The 21,792-nt window shown below is 41.4% G+C and overlaps 1 protein-coding gene across 2 annotated transcripts in view; it reads left to right on the top strand.

Annotated features, from left to right (window-relative positions):
• The window catches only part of LOC141903164 (BCL11 transcription factor A-like), a 138,695-nt gene that overhangs the window by 96,472 nt on the left and 20,431 nt on the right, over nt 1-21,792 (top strand). For both annotated transcript variants that reach the window (XM_074791184.1, XM_074791193.1), the window contains one exon: nt 11,811-12,209. In XM_074791184.1, coding sequence (XP_074647285.1) covers nt 11,811-12,209 — 399 coding nt within the window. The remainder of the gene's footprint in view (nt 1-11,810; nt 12,210-21,792) is intronic.

Genomic DNA, 21,792 nt, shown 5'->3' with positions numbered 1-21,792 from the left:
AGTATTCTCTATCACTCTCTCTCTCCCAAGGCGGTTTTAATCCGACGTATAGAGAATCTTGTAAAGCATCCCACTCGAAAAATCGCATCCGATGACCTATTCGAATTTAAATTCATTGAGCCGATGGTTCTGCCCGTTGTTCAAAAGGTGGCAGCATCAGCCACATATCAACGTGGCCCACTCCGCGTGTACCTCACTTAACAATAGCGGAATTTTTTCGATCATTGTCCCGGCATTTGAAATCTCTTCAGTCGCCTCTTTAATAAAACCTGTTAAAAACCTGTCGCGGGCTCGAGCGAGATTCGCTCTATAGACAAGATTTTAAAAACTAGCCATGTATACCTATATGGTCTCACTATAATTAAAGCAGGTTGAATTCATAGTCGGGACGAACTAATCATCTGTGTTTGAGTTTGCGTTATCATTAGAGCAGCACCGGCGTACAATATCTGTCAAAGCTGGATGTACATAAAGGACGGAAAAACATACAGAGTGAATGTCACAGGTGTATCCCTATCCCTTCGTCGTTGTCGCAGTCAGTCGTATTTAATGTAAATATATGTACAGACAGGCTGCCATGCCTTAATTATTTGAACGAGCTTTTTTTTCGGGCCGGACAATGTGCAGGCAATGGCGTAGTCACATGTGGATTCGCGACTACAACGACGAAGATCACGTTTTTTAAACGCGTTCGTTCGTTTTCTATATGCGCGCAGCAGTATATCTGGGTACCGGTTATGTAACTAACCATCTATCGGGCGTGATATGCGGGCGTAGTGTGTGTCGAATCAGGAAATTGTTCTGCCGATTCTTTCTAAAACTCATACATATGGTCGTAGTTTGCCGTAAATGAGTGCACTTTTTTGTCACGTGAATAATGATCAAGCTGTACGTTATGCATAATATGACCTATGTATCTGATTCGCCCCTATATAAAGCGATGTTTTCGTTTGAGAAAAGTCGTGTACTCACATCGGCTGGAATCGAGTCCGATTTTATGAGTTCGGCGTTATCGTTTTGTTCGGGGCGTGGATTCGTTTTTTTGAGTCCATGATATGGCCGAGCTTGTTGCGATGTTCGTCGAATAAGTAAAAATCGAGATCAAGAGTTGGAGAGGCGCAGTGGCCCAGTGGTTTAAGTTGCCGGTCACTGGTCTCATCAATCCAGGGTTTTTAGGTTCGAACCCTGGTGGTAGAGTTTCTTGGTTGAAGGTTCTTCGCTGGTCTAGCACATATATTGTCATACGTGCCACTGTATGGGTTGAGGGTATGAAAAAGAAGTTATGTCGTAGGCCTCGTTATCATAGAGCCATGCAAGAACTACAATTCTCGAAATCAACGATATCACGTAATACGGTGGTGTGTTTTTCGCGTTCGAAAGAAGTACCAGATTTACGAAATATGAAAACAACACCCGTAGTTAAACAGAGGTGAAAACGACGGGTGTTTATCTTCGCCGTAAATCTCATATTGTCTAATCTTAGTTTCACAGTCGGTAAACACGGAAGCTTCAGAACTACTTCGACATTCAAAGCGAATTCGCGAAATTCGACAAAATTTCATTGAAAAGATTTCATTTAAATCGCGATTTTAAAAAGCGCACGCGCCGTGAAACGCAACGAAGCAGTCAGCTTATCGCCGTGTCACATAGTAGAATTGAATGTTTTTTTTTTCGTCGAAAAAGCTTCGTTTTGTTTTCTACGGCTTCTGAAATTAGGCGTGCCTTCTTTGATCCGGCGGGCTTCATCGGCGAATACAATTTCGACATGCTCCGAAATATAAGTTATGACTTCAAATGTTTCAAGGTTTTAGAGTTGAAAGCGAGCGCGAGCGCAATATAGCGGAAAACGATTTTCCGAAGTTCATATTTTTCGGAATAATAATACGAATAACGATAAAGTTAATCTCGTTTCCTTGGCCGAAGCTGCGCTCTCGCCTAGTCATCGTTGATGTTGTCACTCCTATTCATGTCATTTCGATCGGCCTAATCTGGTCATAGAAAATCGCGGATTAAGTATTAAAAATGACGGCGGCGGCCCCAATGACAATGACAATTGTGGACGTGAATACTGTCAAATAGCTCAAGCAAAATCCTGACGTTTTAATTCTATATAGGCTTATCGCACGCGGACAACTGTCAAGCCTTACGAAGATGACGACAACGACGACGACGGCTTCAGGCGGACTGCCTGCTCTCGCAATAGTTATTCAGCTCGCTGCTCGCTGGTGCCGTTGTGTGTTACGTTGGCGAGAGATCTGAGCAATATATTAATTATGCGAAATTATGATGCTCCTTGATGGATAACCTGTACGGTGTGTTATTGATCATCGGTTAGCTGTGGAAACCAGCTCGCGGCGGCCTGTGCCGTTATTATTATACGGTCTGTTGACAACGAGTCTTCTACCACCGTTGATAAAGACACATCCTCGGATATAGAGTAGCGATATGTTATATCTGATAGTGGTCTCGAAATAGCGCTATTACCCTTAAACGAAACGATACCTTGTTTTTTCCTAATCGGCCCCGGTCATTATATAAACTGCGATGAAATTTGTAATCAGTTCGTATCTAAAACTGCCGGGTGGGTCTGTTATGATTTTAGCTTGATCATGATTTTAGGAAAAGGCAATGTACAGGGTAGATAAGCAGCTGGCCTGGTAAACTTTTCAGCTCAGCAGAAATGAGAAACAAGGTATTAATTAATTTAGCCTTAGATTCATACTTTTGGTATAACAATTCAGTTCAATAACTTTATTGTCCATTAATGTTGCGAAGCATCATCGGTACGAAAATACAATAAAGCAGCAAACAGAAGACAAACATACAAAGTGTAATACTAAGAACAGCACGAGATTACCACATACAAGATATATCTATCTTACATTGGTCTAAAAGTGGCGTAATTTCTTTGATGTTTGGACGTGGTGGTGAAGTTCAGAAATGGAGGACGAAAAATAATGATCGACCTCTTTAACGTATATTTATAGATTTATATATTCGGTCACAAGTTTCGCCGAAAAATGATCGACGTAGATGTATAGATTTTAGGTTAATGCTCGGACCACGGCTTGCGACCTTCTGGAAAATGAGAGAGAATAACTGAAAGTTCATTGATAAGGGATTAAATATCAAGTTCGTAGCGATCTGAAAACAATCTCGTATGGACACGCTTGAGACGCTCGGAAAAAACTATATATATATGTATATATATATATATATATATATAAACATGAAAGGGAAAATCGAATTGCTTTGTGTCGTGTTTATGATAAATCATGGAAATAAACATGAAAATGAATGACCATACCGTCATTAACCGCTGCCTAAACCCTATAGGCCTACCAGGACCGTCGCGATCTCATTTTTTCGCGAAACGAGAATAATACGCGAATTCGATCGAGCGTGAACGCGCTCGTCGAGTTTTTTTGTTGTTGTTGTCACAACACGTCCGGATCGCTATGCGTGCCGCCGTGTTCGCGGGTGTCCTGCGGTCTCTCGACTGTCGGCGACCGACGCGTTAAAAAACGATTCGAATGGAACTAACGACGTGTAACGATGATTCTATATATACGTATACTTGGGTCATTTAATTCGGGTTTCGACGACGACGATGTTATATTGTCTAGAGCTTTTTATACGTGATATCCATTGAATCGTTTAAATTTAGCCGGTTCGTCTTGAAAAAAATGACAGAAAAAACCGCGGCGTGCACTTTGGTCTTGTTGTATCCTCTGTCTCGTGGTTCTTGTTTGCGGTTTCGGGGAGGCTTCACGCGCTCAGTCATCGTTATTGTCGTCATCAAAACGACTATTAAATAGGCTTGAAAGAGTTTGTGATATAGAAGTTATGGCCTCGAACATATTGAAATGGCGCGGATGCGTTTGACAAGGTAGTAGGGTAAACCATGAACATAAGAACTGGATTTATATGAACTAAATTTATATCAACTAGATTTATATATCCATGTAAACCGAAGATGTAGAGCTGTTCAAGTATCAAAATACTTTACAATGTATAATTTCTTTGCCACAAGAACGCATTTGAACACCAGGACCCGGTTCCACAGTTGTGAGTTAGAGTTAACTCTAAGTTAAAGTTAGTTCATTTTCAATCAGTTAACTCAGAGTTAAATCTTAACTCAGAACTGTGGAACTGGACCCTGACCACTAAATATTTGAATCCTAAATCCTAAAGATGCCTGCCGGCGTACATGAACGAATGCCTGAGGTGTCAGTGTCAGTTTTCCCGCTGCTCCGCGAAGAAAAGAAAAAACGAAAAAGATCATCGATATTAGTTGAATAGTTCTCTCAACTTTACGAAACGAGAGCCATCAGCGTAACCTGTGGGTTCGCTGTCAGCCAGGTCATCGATAAAAGCATCGAAACAAAGATCAACTAGTCGCTTTCTTACTGCTTTCTTACTAGTCTATTTTCTTCGTTTCTCGTAGCTCCGCCTTTGATGGGAAATCGCATAATTCCTTCATATACGTGTGTATGTATACGTAGACCATAGCGAGCACCCCGGAACGGGGCTTTTGTTCGAGGGAGCCTAATGACACTGACTTTTGGGAGCTGCCTTCATATTTAAATCCGCGTGAATGTTTAGGTTAAAAGTTCACAAAAAGAGCCGATGCAGCCAATGTGAATGCAGGAGATGAACCGCACTCCATCCGTTCATTCTTTAGAAAACCTGTCAATCCGATGATACATGTATGTACTAAAACACCGCGGCGGATGTTTTGAATCGTCATTTTGAGAAAAAATCGAGCTCCGCTACATGCGCCAGCTCGATAGCTCCGTCGGACATATTCTAAAAGGATAGAACGTGGAGGACGTGGTAGTATATATGCATAGTAAATATCGCCGTTCTTGCAACAAGCTTAATGATTGGGATTTATAGTATTAATGTACATAACGGATATTGTAGCTGAAGTAAGTTTTTTTCTCGTGTTTAACGCTGACTGCTCGAACTTTCTCCGAGTGACCCCCAAGTTTCGATTAGCTTGTCGGAATCTCTGTATACCACAATTCTCAATATGCACGGGCATCGAAAGATGATTAGTAACACACTCGCATGAATTAGGTATTCAGTCGATATGTCGAGCTCGGCCGTACGACGCCGAAGCGGAGGCATGTAAATTAGTCGGAGAAAGAAATCCAATTTTAAAAGTAACGTGCTGCCGCTGCGCGTTATTGAAATGCACTAATCTTAACGCGCCCTCGTTGGAGGAGGAGGAGGCGAGGTTGAATCGCCGTTCGAGCGAATCGAAGGACTCGGAAGGCCTTTGTGAATGCACGTACATATAGCCAGATATATGTCGACTGTTCCTGATCTGAAGTATTTGTTACTATTTCATAATGAGAAATACCAAAAATCCTCTTTATGTATATTTTTGGAAATACTGATTTGATTTATTTGAGGCGTACAGACATGCAAAAGATGTTACTGAGGTGAATACTGTTGATTACTTCAAATCAGTTCAATTTGTTATTACTGATAGCGCAGCCCTGTTTAGCAGTAAGCTGGAAGAAGAAAATGTTATATTAACTCCATCCATTAACGTTTGTACTCAAATTATAGGCAATCCAATCACCGCCAATAACGCAATCGTGAAAATTAATTAGGGCTTTTATTGCGGCATTAATTTTTTCGCGACGGCGATCTTATGACTGGGCACGTGCGGGGCGCGCTGTTTTATTAAGTTGGTCAGTTGTTCGTTTATTTTTTTTAATGAAATTCATTGACATGTCAGGCATTATCCGTACACTGACAAGTTACAATAAAAGGAAAACTGTCCGCGACATTTCAACTCGCCGACGCTTATTCTTCGGCGTTAAATAACCGATACGGTTGATATGACAATCGACGGGAAATGCCATTCCTGTGGCGATTTCGTAATCCGCGTTGAATCCCGAGCAAATCTCCGGCTGCGCGAAACGCGCACAAAAGCGCAATGTCCAATTTGTAAATAACTCCGCATTGTCAGACGTCGCCGCGCTCGAGAAATCTCGCGCGCCATCGATGTTTATAAGAAATGGCCCCAGATTGTGCGGCGTGCGAATTCGTTTCTATAATATTTCATTGTCGACTTCTTTAAATTCTTATTAAGAACAAAACAAGACGCGGACGGCATTTATACAAAGCGTATTCATCCCCGGACTCTGTGGACTGTATTTTCTATAATCGCGCAAATCATAGCGTCGAGATCGTATATATGCGTTTATCGCCCGCAACTGCGAATTAGGAGAACGAATGAAAAAAATTTTAATTTAGACTTTCGTATTGTCGACGTTTTATTCCATTGAACGAAATACGCCGCGTGACTGCAGCCTCCATTGTCGGCGGAGGTCGGATATTATCCGCCGCGGACAAAGACCCAAGATCGGCGAGAATTTCGTGAAAAATCGTCGCACAATCCTTCGTACCGAAAAAACTAGTACATCGCCGATAGTGTTCTCTCTCTTTCTACGTATGTAATTGGCAAGGTGTGAATGCATCTCGGGCGGGTATCACGCGGGTCACTTTTTACATGACAATACGCGAGACCTGGTGCGCGGTCCCCCGGGGATAGCTGAAATGATCAATTCTCTCCGTACGCCGCCGCGCCACTGCCGCTGTATTACCGCGTCTGATTTACATTTTAAAACCTGGTCAAATTGAAGTCGCGATCGATGAACACGCCGCAGTCGCGATCGCAAAAATGTAATCAATTCTCTCCAACCTATAAACACCGCGGCCCGAGACATTAAAGGATTGTTTGATGTAATTGCGTTTTGGTCGGCGGTCGTCAGCGGTGAATAAAACCTCATTTGAAATTCCATATTTGAAGGTTTTCGTTTTCGCGATGAAGAAGAAGCCGCTTTTCTATTCGTTCGCAAACGTGTGAAGGCTTCGTTTCGTCATAGGATTTTAAAAAGATTTTTAAATAGCCGCTGGAAATTCGAAGTATTCTTCTTCTTCACGCGACGCGAGCCTTTGTCTTATCACGCACGCGATCCGTCAGCGATAATGCGAATGTATGTCTTGACCACGATTCGTGTGAATTTTGTAACATTAACTCGTGGCCTAAAAATAATGTCGAGTATTCGGAGAAATCCTTTGTGCTCGGCTGGAATAGATAGTAGATTTATGACCACGACGAGATCGAAAAAAGATAGAAATAGAAGTTCAGTCTATGTATATACACTATCTTTTACTATATCAGGACAATATGACAAACGGACAATGAACATACTCGTATTTACGTTTACGGTTTCAATGAATATTTCATTGCAAAATTATTAAGACAAAATAACCATTAATAAAACGCTATACCAGTGTCGAGACCTTGATAATTATGTACAAAATCCCAGAATGATGACCAAAAAAATGATTTGACTATATTTGAAAAGTCGTCTTCGGGAATACTACTACGAAGTAAGGAAAAAAAACCACGAAGGAAGGAAAAGCCACGATCAAAGTAACGATAAACTCGATGTCTTAATTGTGTTCTCTAGTTCGACGCAAGTGGTTCGGCGTTTTTCGAACTAAACTTTGTAATTAGTCGTCGACACGGTGGCGAGATGTGGGTTCGCTCATCAGACAGCTGAACGGCACATCAGACGCGGCGACCGGGTCAATACTCGAAGACGCTCGTCGAAGAACAGCGCATTGAGATATCGGCGAACATGAAATTTCAATCTTGTTCAATTTTTCAAATTTCATTTCCATCGATTATTTGTATATAGATATTCTCTCTTCGCCTTGTGCCCTCGCTGCCGCCGCGTGATCGCAACGAATGTTTTTTCTCGAAAGTTCTGTCGACCAGCGATCGATATCCGTAAGATTCCTTGATCTGTTTGTATCGGTTTGCATTGGTGGACTTTCGACATTCGGATGGCAGTTGCTGATTTTTGAATTTTTAAATTTTTGAATTATGAATTCAACTGCCATGTCGCAGTGGTACCAATACAGAGCTGCTAACTGTTCCTGATTTTCAGTATTTGTTACGAATTTTATAACGAAAAATACTTATTTGATTTGTTTGATGCGTACAGAAGTATGAAAGATGTTACTGAGGCTCTTACCGTTACTGAACAATTTGAACATTTTCTTTCATATTTCGATAAAATGTTACAGAAGAAAATTCAATCTGTTACCGAAAACATTCAGTTTTCCAGCACTGCAACCTTTTCACGAAGGAACTTTTCAACGCGGTTTGCTGAAATTGCGCGCCAAATGCTTAGCCTCTTCGATCTTAATCTTCGGTCTGGATAAACCTGGAGATACTTAAACACAAGTTCATGAAAGACCAATTCAAATATATCTGATGTAAAGCTCATTTTATTTAAAGCGTAAACTTAAAAAAAAAAGAATCCTAAAGAAAAGCGAAAACTTGAGATATGAAAAGCGCTATTTCGAGTAAACGACGGCTTTGTCAGCGGATTGTTCATCAATCGCCACGGCGCGTTCCCGAGGTCGAATTTTCAGCTCCAATGGCGACGTTTGTACGAATGTGTGTACATGACACGACCGCGTTTCGCCAGTTGGACGACGATGGTCACAACACGGAAAATTCTACCTGTATCGAGTTGCTATGGTAACTGGAGCGCTCTGAAAAAGCGATTTGAATTTTACGCAGTTGAAGTGATTTTCAAAGCTTTTGAGTCATGGCTAAAATTTCTTTCGAGAGCCGACAGAAATCGCTACGGGTTTCGGTGCATCCGTCTACTTGCCGATCATCGTCGGCAGCTTCTGCACGGGAAAATGACATACTTAGACAGATCGAGTGTAACGGGTTTAAATGAAAGCGGCCTACTCTCCCGGTCGTCGAAAACGATTCGAGATCTCCAGTTTTAACGTGTACTTCGCGCCGACTATTTTAATGACACTTTTTATTCACCAGTGTATGAATGCACCTGTCTTATTGCTGTCATTTAAATGGCCACTTGCGTCAGGCGAAATATCAGGCGGATTTCGCGTATTCATCATCGAAGATGATGTCTTCTGCTGTTGGAAAGATTTTGGTCAGGAATGTCCTAAATATACATGCACAGGCATAGAATTAGCATTTTAGGCTTTTAGTTCAGTTGTTGTGGGTTAGAATTCTTAACAGAATTGTTCATCTTTCAAAACTACACTATTTTTTGATCTAAAAATAGAGATTGTATGCCTGCACTTCATTTGGTTGGTAGATTTGGTCTGGTTCGTCTTGTTCGGTGTCCCTTACAAACCTGGGAACAAAATGGGATTTTATTTTGAAATCAGAAATCAAAGTACAGATATGGTTATGTGATCGATTGTCGTAGATTTACGGCATCAAAACTTAACTACAAGTCTTCATAAGTTGGCCTGCATTTACACGGAGGTAACTCCAAATCCCTGAAGCTAGTCTTTTGTTCTCAGATCGCATAAAACGAGGATCTTTTACTGTTCTACGCGTGGCCGTGATCACATGCGAAGTGATCATTTTTTACGGATCACCGACAGGTACGGTTTCATTTGGAAATGAATTTTTGAAATGATACGGTTAATTGTGCGCGCGACGAAACGTTATCGGGCTTTTTACAGCTAATAGCGTCTCGTGTCTTCAGTATTTCCCTTGGTATGTAAAAAACCTGCTCGCCGCGGAGTCAGCGACATTGTCGCCGAAACGGCGTAAATAAGTTCGAATATTGTCTACTAAATCTTTTATCTGATTGGCGTTGATTTTTCGTCCGCCTGGGAATGCGACTTCATGCGCGAATGAAACGTTACGCGTTGATGAAACCATTAGGCGGATTACCGATTGACCAGCTTCGTGGAAGGTGAATAACGCTTCCGCGAGCGCCAGCGCGCGCCCGCCGCTTGATTAAATTATCAGCGTCCGTTTCGAAATAGAAAAGCGACGAAATCCGGCGTATTATCGCCGTGATCGTATTCGTATTGTGCGCGCTTCATCCCTCGTCGTCGGTCCGTCCGTCCGACCGTCGAAATATTTTCTCTCGCTACGCGCAAACCTGACGACGATGACGACGAACATCTGAAATAATTAGGTGTAAAACATCGGCCGGGTTTACTGTCTGTCTGCGAATGGGAGTTCCGGCATCTGCAGCCTCGAAACAATAGCCGGAAAACGGTGTATCGCCGAGAATCCCCTACTGAAATCAGTTGAGAGAGTTGTCACACAGCTCGATGTCTTAAACGTGTAGAGCGACTGGTACCGTGTAAATCCGGGCGTATTCGAAATCGTTTGTCACCGATGACCAGATGAATGCGTTGGTATTAGCGAGCGATATCGCACCGTTTCACAGCCCGCCAATTTTTCGCGTATGAGCAGCCCAATCGCCATTAGTAAAAACCGTTAATCATCTTAAAGTTGAATAGAAACAAAATGGATTTTTGTCTGTGTATTTTGCACCACAACCAGGGAATATATTGATAAATGAACTTAATGTTCTCAATAGCAAGACCCAGCTCCAATGTCGTTTGTTGACTTAGATCCTCTTCGGCTTCACCGGAGCGGGGTGTGGATGACCCCCCTTTTAAATCCAAGTTCCGCATGATTTTAGTTTATGGTTTGCCTTAAAAGGTCCAGAAAACGCCCCTCTCAAGATTCAAATTAAGACTATCTATGAACATTTTAAGCTATTATTCAAGCGAGGATTCAGAAACTCAGCGCTCAGCCAAGGTAGTTCCAAGGTAGTTGTATTAATTCTGACCCTCCTTAAAAGAATCCTAATGACGTCCTTCATTCTTGAATCAAATTAGTCTATTTCCAATGTTTAAAAACTTGATTCGGATCCGAAGAGAGAGTCAACTCTAGTAATGGACTCAGATCATTTGCGGTTCCACAGATTTCGTCAAAATGGTTTCTTTTTTCTCGGTTTTCAATTATATTCAGTCTAGAACAAAAGATTTGCCCGCTCGAAACAATTAAAAAGACATACAATTTTTACGGTATCTATCGTGATTTCCGAGCTGTTGTAGTAGATAAACTCATCCTCGCCGGACTGAAATGAGGCGAGGTCGCATCGTCGTAGCACACATATGCACGTGCACGCGAATTCTTTTTTATTTCGCGTACGCGATAATAGCCGCCGCGCAATAAAAAAAACTACGTGTCCCGCGCGCTATATGTGTCCGCCGTGAATGGGCCCGCTGATCGGTACGCGACGACGACGAGCTCTCTAGCCATTAGTACGCGTCGTTTATCGATCGGCGCGCTCGCTGGCCAATACGGTGAAAGGGGCGGGCACTCGCATGGCCGTGTTATGTATTGATTACTCGACATGCTTGTTAGGAGTCAGAACGCTGCCTCAAGCACGCATTTGCACGTTTTACCCGACGACGACTGACGACACGACGCACACACAGCAGAACGACTACTATCCGGATTTTTTTTTTTTAAACGGCGGCGCGTCGACGACGACGTTGGCTACCGCTACATGGTTATATATTCGTATTGTATATCTTATCGTCGCGGAGGATAGGAACGCGATCGCTCGCTCGTTTCGACCAGCAGACGGACACACGATGCCCCCGGTTTGGAACGACTTGCTCTTCCCTTCGAAGCTGTATTCTTCTAGTAAGCGACGCTTTTTTTTCTATTATTATCATTATCGCTCGCGATTGAAACGAGAGATCGGTGTCGTCATTTAAAAATCGCTTCCGTCGTTTCGGACATATTGGATGATTTTTTTTTCTCAGCATTCAAATCAAGCGGGTATTTTTTTAATTATATACACGCACATTTTATTTCAGGTTGTTTTTTTTTAGTCGTCGTTATACGTGCTCTCTCTTTTTTTAGCGACATGCGATCTAAACGTCGTTTTATTTTCTGTCTTTTGCAGTGGAGTCAGCCGATCATGATATGTTAATTTGTGGACTTTGCCAAGCAGAATTTCCCTTAGGAGACATAGTTAAATTCATACATCACAAAGCTCAACAATGTAATAAGGAGAACGTTAAGCCGGTCGGCTGTTGCAACGATACGACGAAGGAGGATGAGGAGGACGGAAACGACATGCAGGACGGACTTTCGCACATCGAAAATCGCCAGCCGAGCATATCGGCGCCGATCGCGAACTTCCGCGCGTCGCCCGACACACGGGAGCAAGCCTCCCCGAAACCAGCTGGACTGCAAAATATACCGATGAACCTAAGCATGGACGATAGTTTCAGCGGTAAAGGCCGGACGACGATCGAAAAGCCGAAACAAAAAGACGCTGACACGAACACGAGTAATACAGGTAGGTCATGTGATCTTTATCTCGTCGGCCAATCACGAATTGATACTGGTGTAATCGTAACCAACCTGCGATGAAAAGTTTTAGCTTCCTTTGAATTGGTTTTGTTTTTTTAACACGAGTATCAATTCGCGTTCGGTATATTCTATTTGTAAACGCAGTCCATTATATGAGTCGAAATGTCTAGCATATATATTTTAGAGGCTATGCTCGCTATGAGTGGTTTTGGAGAATAACTGTTGAGTGGCCTTAACATTTCTCGGGACACCCTTTTTCGTAGATTTGACATTGAAATTTTTGTCACTTGAAAATGGTTCGATTACTTCTTAACTGACAAGATACGCTAAGAATTCCATTTTATCGGGTTATTTCAAAAAATTATCTTTCATTTTTTCAAAATTTTTAACCAAGATCTAGGGAGCGATACACTATGCATTTGATTTGATAGCAGGATATATGCATTAGTTAGCTGGGAGGTCAAAGTCAAATGTGCATTTTTAAAATCACCCCCGAGTGGTTTTGATCTTGACAGATTACATCTCGGCGATCGATTTTTTTTATGCGCCACGAAATGAACATCGAAGCATTTGTCGAGAGAGTATCGCGATAACCCGATCTTGGTCAACTTGAATTTCGCATATCGCGCACACACGACGACGCACGCTACGAGAGAGAGAGAGAGACCGTACCCGAACATGGCTGGCGTCGTCGGGAATCAAATTTTGCGCGAAAATCCATTTCAGCCTGATTAAAATGAAATCGAAGCCTCGACGAGACAATAACTCGAACTGAATAGGCGACTTACGTACGCGTCACGAATTTCATCCATCGGCGCGTTTTCGAAGAAAATCCGGTCATTTTTATCCGAGGGAAATGAGATACTACTCGCGCTTCGTTCGCTTGCTTTCGGCGATCGACACCAGAGCGCAGCAGTGTATGGCTAGTATCGAGTTCGTTTTCAGCTTCACGTGAGAGCCGGGTGTAATGCATACCATTGATCTTAATAATCACTTGAAGTTTGATGACTAATTTTTTTTCTTTTTTTTTCATATTTTCGCCTTAAAATTCGAAGCGATTGTAGTCGCGTTTAAAGTTGGTCTTTATTTTCGAAACAGTTTCGGGGATTAAAAGTCTTGTCGCGCGCGAGAAACCGTAAATTATTTTCTTTTTTTTCGGACAAATATCTCATCTCGGCGAGATACGAATTTCGAGTACCACCGAGGGAATGGTGTCGTTTTCCAATCAGTAAATGAGGAAAAAAACGAATTCATCGCGCGGTTTAAATCGGTGAAAAATATGCCCAGTTCTTAGATTATTACCGTTGTCGTTTAAGAAAAAGAAAATACCATCAAAAAGCTCTTTATCGCCCGATTGAAAAACACTCTGAAGTAAAATCAAAGCGCGCAAGAGAACGTATGACATTTAAAGACTGGTGAAATTGCAATGGCGTTTCGAGCGCGGCGCGAACTGTCTGCTAAACGTGAAATTAACGTGCGCGCGCGCGCGATGGTCTCAAGTGGCAACTGTCCTTGCAAAACTTAATCAGGATTAAAACCAGCGCAGGCAGCCCTCGTGTGCTGTAGCGATCATTATTTAAATCTTTTCGAATCTCGGCTGTGTTTTCTTTGTTGTTATCAATCCGTTTGATTACTCTGCATCCCTTTGCTCGAGAAATGTCTACTCGAAAATGTTTAAGTGAAATGTACGACTTCGTTTATGTAGTCACGTTGACCGAGCTTATGTCGGCTCGATTTCGGGAAGATTTTGATTCACAAAATTCGTTACGTAAGAAGTCGAAATCTATCTCTGCGAAATTATTTCGGCGCCCGGATCAAGACGTTGAAAGCCGCTCTGCGGTTTGAGGTTTCTTGGCACGGGAATCGAATGACGAAATGAAATCAATAGTACGATTTTGTGTCACGACGTGCCAAAGAGCGAGCATCGCTCGGTAACACGATTTCCGTCGAAAGTGCTCAAATTGTGAAATGTAATACGTCGAAGTTTAGGGTTTTTCCGATAATAGAATTATGTCATTCACCTTTTAACTCGTGTGGTGTACTAACGCGCGCGCGATTCCGAAAATGATATATCGTCCCGAATTGAATTTCAACTCTCTGCGACGAATATCAATTTTACGTTGAAACGTAAAATAGAAATTGGATTAAACGCGTAACGGTCACGAGTCCTGACAGGTCGTTATCTTCGGATGGCGCCCGATGTCGTCGTACGCCTCGGAAAAAAAATTTCAATCACCTTCAGCGTTACTGTTGCTGTTCCTGTTGCTGTGAGATCTCGCATTTCGTAACACTTCTTGTTTTTGACATTGATGCCGGTTTCGAGTGACACTTGCATCACCATTTCTACTTAGGCCGAGCGAGCCTAGGACGAATCAGATGGTGGCCCGGGCTAGTTTTGTCTTTTTCCTTTATTTTTTTCGGGATGACTTTATCACGGGACTGTCTCCCTTACGACACAATGCTCGATCGTCGAGTGGTTCGCATCCGTATTTGTAAACTTTTCACTCGACGAATATCTGTTTAAATATTTATGCGCTTAAAACGTCGCCACTCGATTTTGGAGAACTTTGCACTGAGCGCCATCATCATCATCATCATCATAGAGAGCGCTTTTTTCGCTTTCAATATTCGTGTAGCTATATTATTACTAGTATTTTGTCGTATCGGAAAAACAAAACGAGCGGACGATTTTAAAGGTTCCCGTTTTAAATAGCGAGCCGTTCTGGCACCGTTTAGTATATATCATTACACACTTCACGATCTGAGTGGTCAATGCAAAGAGCCATTAGTCGATTCATCACCGAGGCCTTACAAACTTCAACGTAAAAAGGCATACGCATATGTTTGAAAGGAGATAGTTCCGAATGAATACGTCTACCCTCCTCCTCGATAAGATCGTCTCCGTCCTAAATCGATTACGAATGACCAGTTTTTCTAGCAGGCCGGTATTGCACCATTTTCTAGGAATGTCTTGAATGTTTCCTTAGATGATAAGATTTAACGACCGTATATTCTCTGAAATGAAAGCGTAATGTAGGCTTTATCTGGTCAAACAGAGTTTAAACTGGCATTGATATTGGGGCAATGAGTCAAATGTGAACAGTGTATGAATACTCCTGTTTGACCAGTGTCAGTTTGTATAAAACTTGAAATGAAAGAATCTTGATTTTCATGTTTCTTTTGTTTGATATGTACGTAGGAAGGGAATCCTTGTCATATTCCGATTTTTTAGAAATATATATATATATATATATATATAGCTATATTTCGAGGAAAATTTTACAATAAGTTATTTTTGCTTGGATCAAAATTGACATTGATAACAAAATAATCATCCGATGAAATTCTTAGTTGTTACTGACATACCATACCACGACAAAAGTATGGGCAGAGTCCTTAAGGTTTTCAAATTATGGTTTTTCGAAAATGACATCTCTTCATAGTGAACTTAAAATGATTTTCACTTAACAATGATAGAAACTAAAAATCCAAATTCTGGGCGGCATCTTATGCTTGATAGTCAAATCGATGCACCAAAGAAAATCGATAGTTGCCCAGAAGAGAACTAGTAAAATATTCTGATAAACCATTTTAGCTTCGTCAAACTAATATATAAAAGAAAAAAAGCAAATATATAATAGAAAAAAATGACAGTTATATTATAATTTACGGGTATGATCGACGAGTTATATTGACTAGATGTACTGGAAAAACATATTTGGCTTTGTCGAATAAAGGAGAAAAAAATCAGTCACCTATTAAAATTCTAATTTATGATGAAGGACCTACGGCCACCTGGTTCAGGTATTATGTTCAATGTGCTATTCGAATTTTTTCTCCATGATGGCATGGCCGTAATCTGAATTTTCCTATGTCTAGCTGTGCTTAGCCGGCATATGTAATTCATTCAATTTATAAACTGCAAGCTGCTCTCCATCCATTAAATGCTTTTTTAAACGTAGCTTCCTGCGCGCGCCGAACAATGGTTATAGCCTATGGCCAGCTGCTGCAATGGTTTTTCATACGAGCAAGCACCTATCCCTCTTGACAAATTTCGCTTCTCAGACGGCTGACCTTTTGTAGATGTATATGATGAAGGTTGTCGTTAAAGAAACTCTCGAAGTGAAGTCGGTTGAAATTTAAGCTAGATTTTAATGATTCTTCAGTGAAATTAGCTAGTTTCCCTACCCTATTTCATCGCGTATCCATTTCCAAGAGAGCAGACATTTTGAAAACTTAACCAGTTACCAAAAAAGGTACTTAGAATTATTTAGAAATTCAAATTAGTTTTTTTTGTGCTAAACTATGCAGCCAAAGATGATCCCAAATGTCCCTTTGAAAATATCCCAAATAAGAAAATATCATTTCGGATTAAGCCTTGCCTTGAACCTTTAGACCCATCAATCATGAATATATTACAAATCTGAACATTATAATGATGTAAATGAATAGAATTTTTTTCTGTTTTTTTTTTTCGAAAAACCATTGTTCGTAGTCTTTTGATTCGGCGTTGTTTTTTTCGTACAATTCGAAATAAAAAATGATTTCATAGTCGATGCCAAAAGGAAAATGTTTTTTTAGGCAACTCAAATTTCGCCTCGGGCCTTTGATTTCGGGTGTGGATGTGTGCGCGCGCGCGCGTATAGCGTTTGTGGTAGATAGATGTTCGTTTGCTATTTCTTCTTTTTTTTCACGTTGGCAGTTGCTTGGTTTGATATCGTGGGCAAAATGCGGGCGCAACGAGAAACTAGATATATATATGTACGTAGATATAATGAAAAGCGAGTGGACAACTTAATGAAATGCGATACGATGAAAAGATACATTTACTTCGGTATAAGAATATGATATATGTTTATGATATCTTAGTCGCTTGGCTCGTTCAACATTATCACTTTCCATGGGTTTTACAGGTGTTGAGATGTCTAGCTAGACGCATTATATATATATATATATATATATATATATATATATATATATATATATATATATATATATTATAAATTATATATAAAAATTATATATATATATAATTTTTCTGACATCTTAGTTACGTTAATAGTCGTTATTGTAAAAACCTTTTTATGATTAGGCTGAAATGAAATGATACCTTGTTTCTCCTAATCGGCCGTGCCATTTTTGTAAACTGCAATGATATTTGTAATCAGTTCATTTCTATAGCCACTGGGTCTGCTATGGTTAGCTTGATCATGCATTTTTAAAGATTAATGTACAGGGTATGTTGACGGCCAGCAGGGTCAACTTTAAAGCTTAGCAGAAATGAGAAACAAGGTATCGGTTTCTTAGCGTAAAGTAGAACAAAAATGCATCGTTGAGGGAATTAATTTGGTCAACACTTTCGACTTCATAATTTACCTTAAACGGATATTGAGCAATTTCATATAATTTTTACCTTTTCAACGCGTGAAAACGTAAGAACTAGAAAATCTATTCGCGATTTAAGCAAAATTTTGGACGGCATCCAACCGTGTTCAAGAGATCGTATCGATAGATCGCCTGGGAACGCCGCCCGGTACTTTACTATTAAAATGACCAATGACGCGCTACAATTCCAGGTATCGTGTACCTTCCTTCGTTTGGTAGATATCGATGTAAAAATTTTTACCCATCGCGATGATCATCGTCGTTGGTTGGGAGAACTGGAAAAAAAAAGAATAACAGCGATAGCTTTGTCGACGACGACAACGCTGACGATGACGAGGACTTAAACAAGTGTTCCTTTGTTGGAAAAGGTGTGGTGTTCGCGAGAGAACAGCCGTGGTCTGTTGTTTCCTCTGTGTGTGTTTGCGCCTTAGGGTCAAACCGGGTCGACACAAATGACAGGTTCCATTTAGTATCAGTATCAGTAGCAGCGAAGTAGAGAGTGTAGTCGATCTAGATCTAGAATTAGCGGTCGGGGAGGAAAAAATGATTTCGACGCATCGATTTCGAAATCCACATTTTCGCGAGATGACGACGACGACGACGATAGCAAGCTGAAACTTAAATACCGCAACGATTATAAATTGGCGAATTTTTGTTACACCCTCCTCGGGCGGGAATGATATGCACGTACCGAAATTGAAACGAACGACATCAAAAGGGTGGGAAGTTCGAATTCGATGTTGGTTGAAAAACCGTTCTTTTGTTTTGTTTTTTCTTTTCGCCACAATAATACTTAGAAGCTTTAGATCCCGCGCACACACGAGAGAAAATGAGATTAAGTCTCGCGTAAGACGACGGAGAATGAAATAGATAATAACGACAACTCGAAACTCGTATAAGAAGTGTCAGGTTTTGTCGTCGTCGTCGTCGTATCAGAAATAAACGTGCTTATTGACGGCAATAATTCCCTCGTTCCGCAGTTGATGGCTCGGTATAATTGGGCTATAATGTCCAGTCGTAACCGCGTCGGCGGTGCGAAATATTGCGCAACGCTACGCCGCGTCGACATCGTTCGTAAACCATAATTCTGGCTGGCAGATTTTTTTCCTCGTTATAAAACGCCTCGTCCCGACAATGGGAAACGTCGTAGCACCTGGTCCGAGCGCCCCGGTCGGTCGATACCAGTGCGTGTGCATTTCTTTTCTGGCGCCATGAGGATTCAGAGCTTACGTATCATATTTGTTCAGATCTATGGCCTGACATTTTTTCTGACATTTTTTTTTGTCGCGTACATATTAAACGAAGGTTTTATCATACATAACTTCTAATGGCGTTTAACGTTCGAACTAGATTATTGGCTAGCGAGCTACTTTTGTTGATACCCTTTTCATAGAATGCCTCCTTCGGTAAGGTAATAATAAGCACTAAAACAGCTACACTGCTGCTATAGAAGATAGGATCGCGTATAGAATTACTTTGTATTCGCTTTTGCGTTTAGATGCTTTGTAAAGAACGCCATTATCGAACGTACTTTAACGGGAAAAGGGTTTCTAGAAAATTGACGATCATTTCTGAAGCCAAGTTTTTGGGCGTACATTTATAATGTATATATATTCCGATACCACGCACGCGCGCGCTTTAATGATCGTACTTATCACGTTTGACACGTTATGGCTTAATGCGCGCCTCTAAAATTTCAGACGGACTACGCCGCCTTTGATGTGCACCTGCATCACTCTTTATCCGAGACCGAGTTACCTGGAAAATATATGTTACGCGATACAATTCTGTGTGGTCAATTTAATTGCATTTGTCGACATTGTCGATCTTTTATACTTTGTTTCGTTTGTTCGCTGGCACAGATAACCTGCGGGCAATTCGCCGGCGTAAAGTAAAAATCGTTAGCTGAAACGGCGTCGCTGCCGTGGATGGGTACGTATATAATGGATCGCGAGCCAGCTTCGTTTGAATGAACAGCGAGAAATCTAACGCATCATAAAATTTTGCGCAGTTATGTGGGTGTAACCTGTAGATCAGACCCTGGCTATTTGGTTATGCCTTTAGGGTATTTGCCTCATACACTTATATCATTTTGACATGCCCTGGACAAAACGGCAGCGACAAAGTGATAGATCGCGATGAAACATTTTGCTGCTTTCAGCGTTTACTACACAGTCCTGAATCTGAAATCAAGAGTAGTGACAGAATCTGATAAACAGTTAACCATGGGTGAAACACTATGTTTGTGTTGTGACGATATATAGATAATCCCACACTGATGTTACGGGAAAGATGAAGAGCGAAAAGTTTCTCTAAAGCTAATAATTTATTGATTCTACGTTTCGACTATGACCTACTTTAGTATTGCTGAAGATGACTTTTTGGTTATAATCGAAACGTCGATTCAATAAATCATCTGCTTAAAGGAAACTTTTCGCACTTCATATTTCTCATCATATTAGTGTGGGATACTGGTTTAAAATTACTTATATTGGCCTCTCTTTTCAACTCAACGCATAACGGATACTTCAGTCGATTTCAACCTCGCTCAAATTTCATTTTCGAAAAAGAAAATACATGTAATCAAATTATCAGGCAGTAATCTGACATTCTCCTCGACAAACGAACCGTCATTTTGGATAAACCACAAGCCTATCGATTTAGCTGAATAACGGCGCCAGTTAAAACCCTAGCATTAGTCGATGCGCCGTGTTTTTTCGGCGTTTGAAATGCGATATGAACGCGCATGCGAGGTCTCTGCGCAGCTATCAATTTAACCCTCGTACTATATTTCAATTTGCATATTCAAGATCAACAATGAACGTCCCTTCGGACCATTAAACATTCACGATTTTTAATGAACCAGAAAAATGCATATACGGCAAGGCTATAACGTGGGTATCTAGGTATCTTTATTTCATGTACGACATAATAATTGCCACTGGGGCTGAATCTTCTGCTGCGCATCTTAATGAAATATGCATCGAATAACCAAACGATTGTGGCTCGTGTGGAAGAGAAAAATTGCCACTCAAAAATTAAAAGATTTCGGGTTCGAGTCCTTTAGAGCGGGCTTCGGCGATGATGATTACAGAGGTGCGGAATTTACACGAGAAGTCTTTGATTCCAGTTCATTTCAGACATTAGAGAGTTTTTGGAGGGTTTGATTAGAAGCCATTGTTCGTTACACTCGAACGCGTTCAGTTTCAATGAATTATATACCGCGAGACCCGGTTTCATTTTGCATACGAAATCTCCCCGTAGAATTGGCTGAAGTAAAGTTACTAGATAGTGTTACGCGTATTTCCGGTAGCGGCATCATTCATCGCCGTGACGTTTTGACGATGGTGTCAAATACCGAACGATGTCTCTTTTCGAGAATGAAAAAAAAAGTGCTTGAAAAATTCATATCCTTAATGTATTGAAAACCAAGCGCGTTTCTTCATTCGTGATTCGCTTCTGGAATGACCGGTCGGTCGGTCGCGCGAGGGCATGAATAATTCACGAGATCGTTACCTAAGATCAAATTTCTTTTGTTCGGTGAAATTTGAAATAAAAAGTAATTACTCGAGGCGACTTGATTATCGCGCGCGCATCATCGCGGGAATTATCAGTGAGTCAATGTTTTTACGCTGGTCGCCGCCGACTAGTGCGGACTAGTAGCGGCTCGCATGCCGTGTCTAGTTAAGTTTTCTTCCGACTTTCGCGACATTCCGACCGGTCATTAAAATAAATTCGCAATAGTCGCCGTTGTGAGTCAAATTTTCTCCAAAGACGCGCGTTGTCGACGACGAAATTAATTTGGTCATGCTCGCCCGGCGGCTATTAGCGCTGTGTACACTTTCTCCCGAGTGGCAAGGGTGAATTTTCGAACGCGAATTCGAAGTTGAACTGATTCCCCATGTCCAGGCGCAAGAAGAATAAAGCCAAATTTTGCACGGAACAACTGGTCACACCGGTGTCCAATCGGCCTGCCCGACCAAAAACATCGGACCAGGCCTAATTATCGCATGCGAATTGCAACTGGTTCTGGAAGTGATCACTTTGCTTCGTTTAAGCACTGTTTAGGTTCACGCGCGAACGCGTTCTCTAATTAGGCACGAGCCAAATTTGACTCGGGGCCTGATCCGTGCCAATTTGGCCCAGGCCAAATCGCATCCGTGTGATCGCGGCTTAAGCGTCGG

Source organism: Tubulanus polymorphus, chromosome 1, assembly GCF_964204645.1.
Source record: "Tubulanus polymorphus chromosome 1, tnTubPoly1.2, whole genome shotgun sequence".
In the NCBI taxonomy this organism is placed as follows: Eukaryota; Metazoa; Nemertea; class Palaeonemertea; order Tubulaniformes; family Tubulanidae; genus Tubulanus; species Tubulanus polymorphus.
This window is presented reverse-complemented; position numbering and strand designations above follow the sequence as displayed.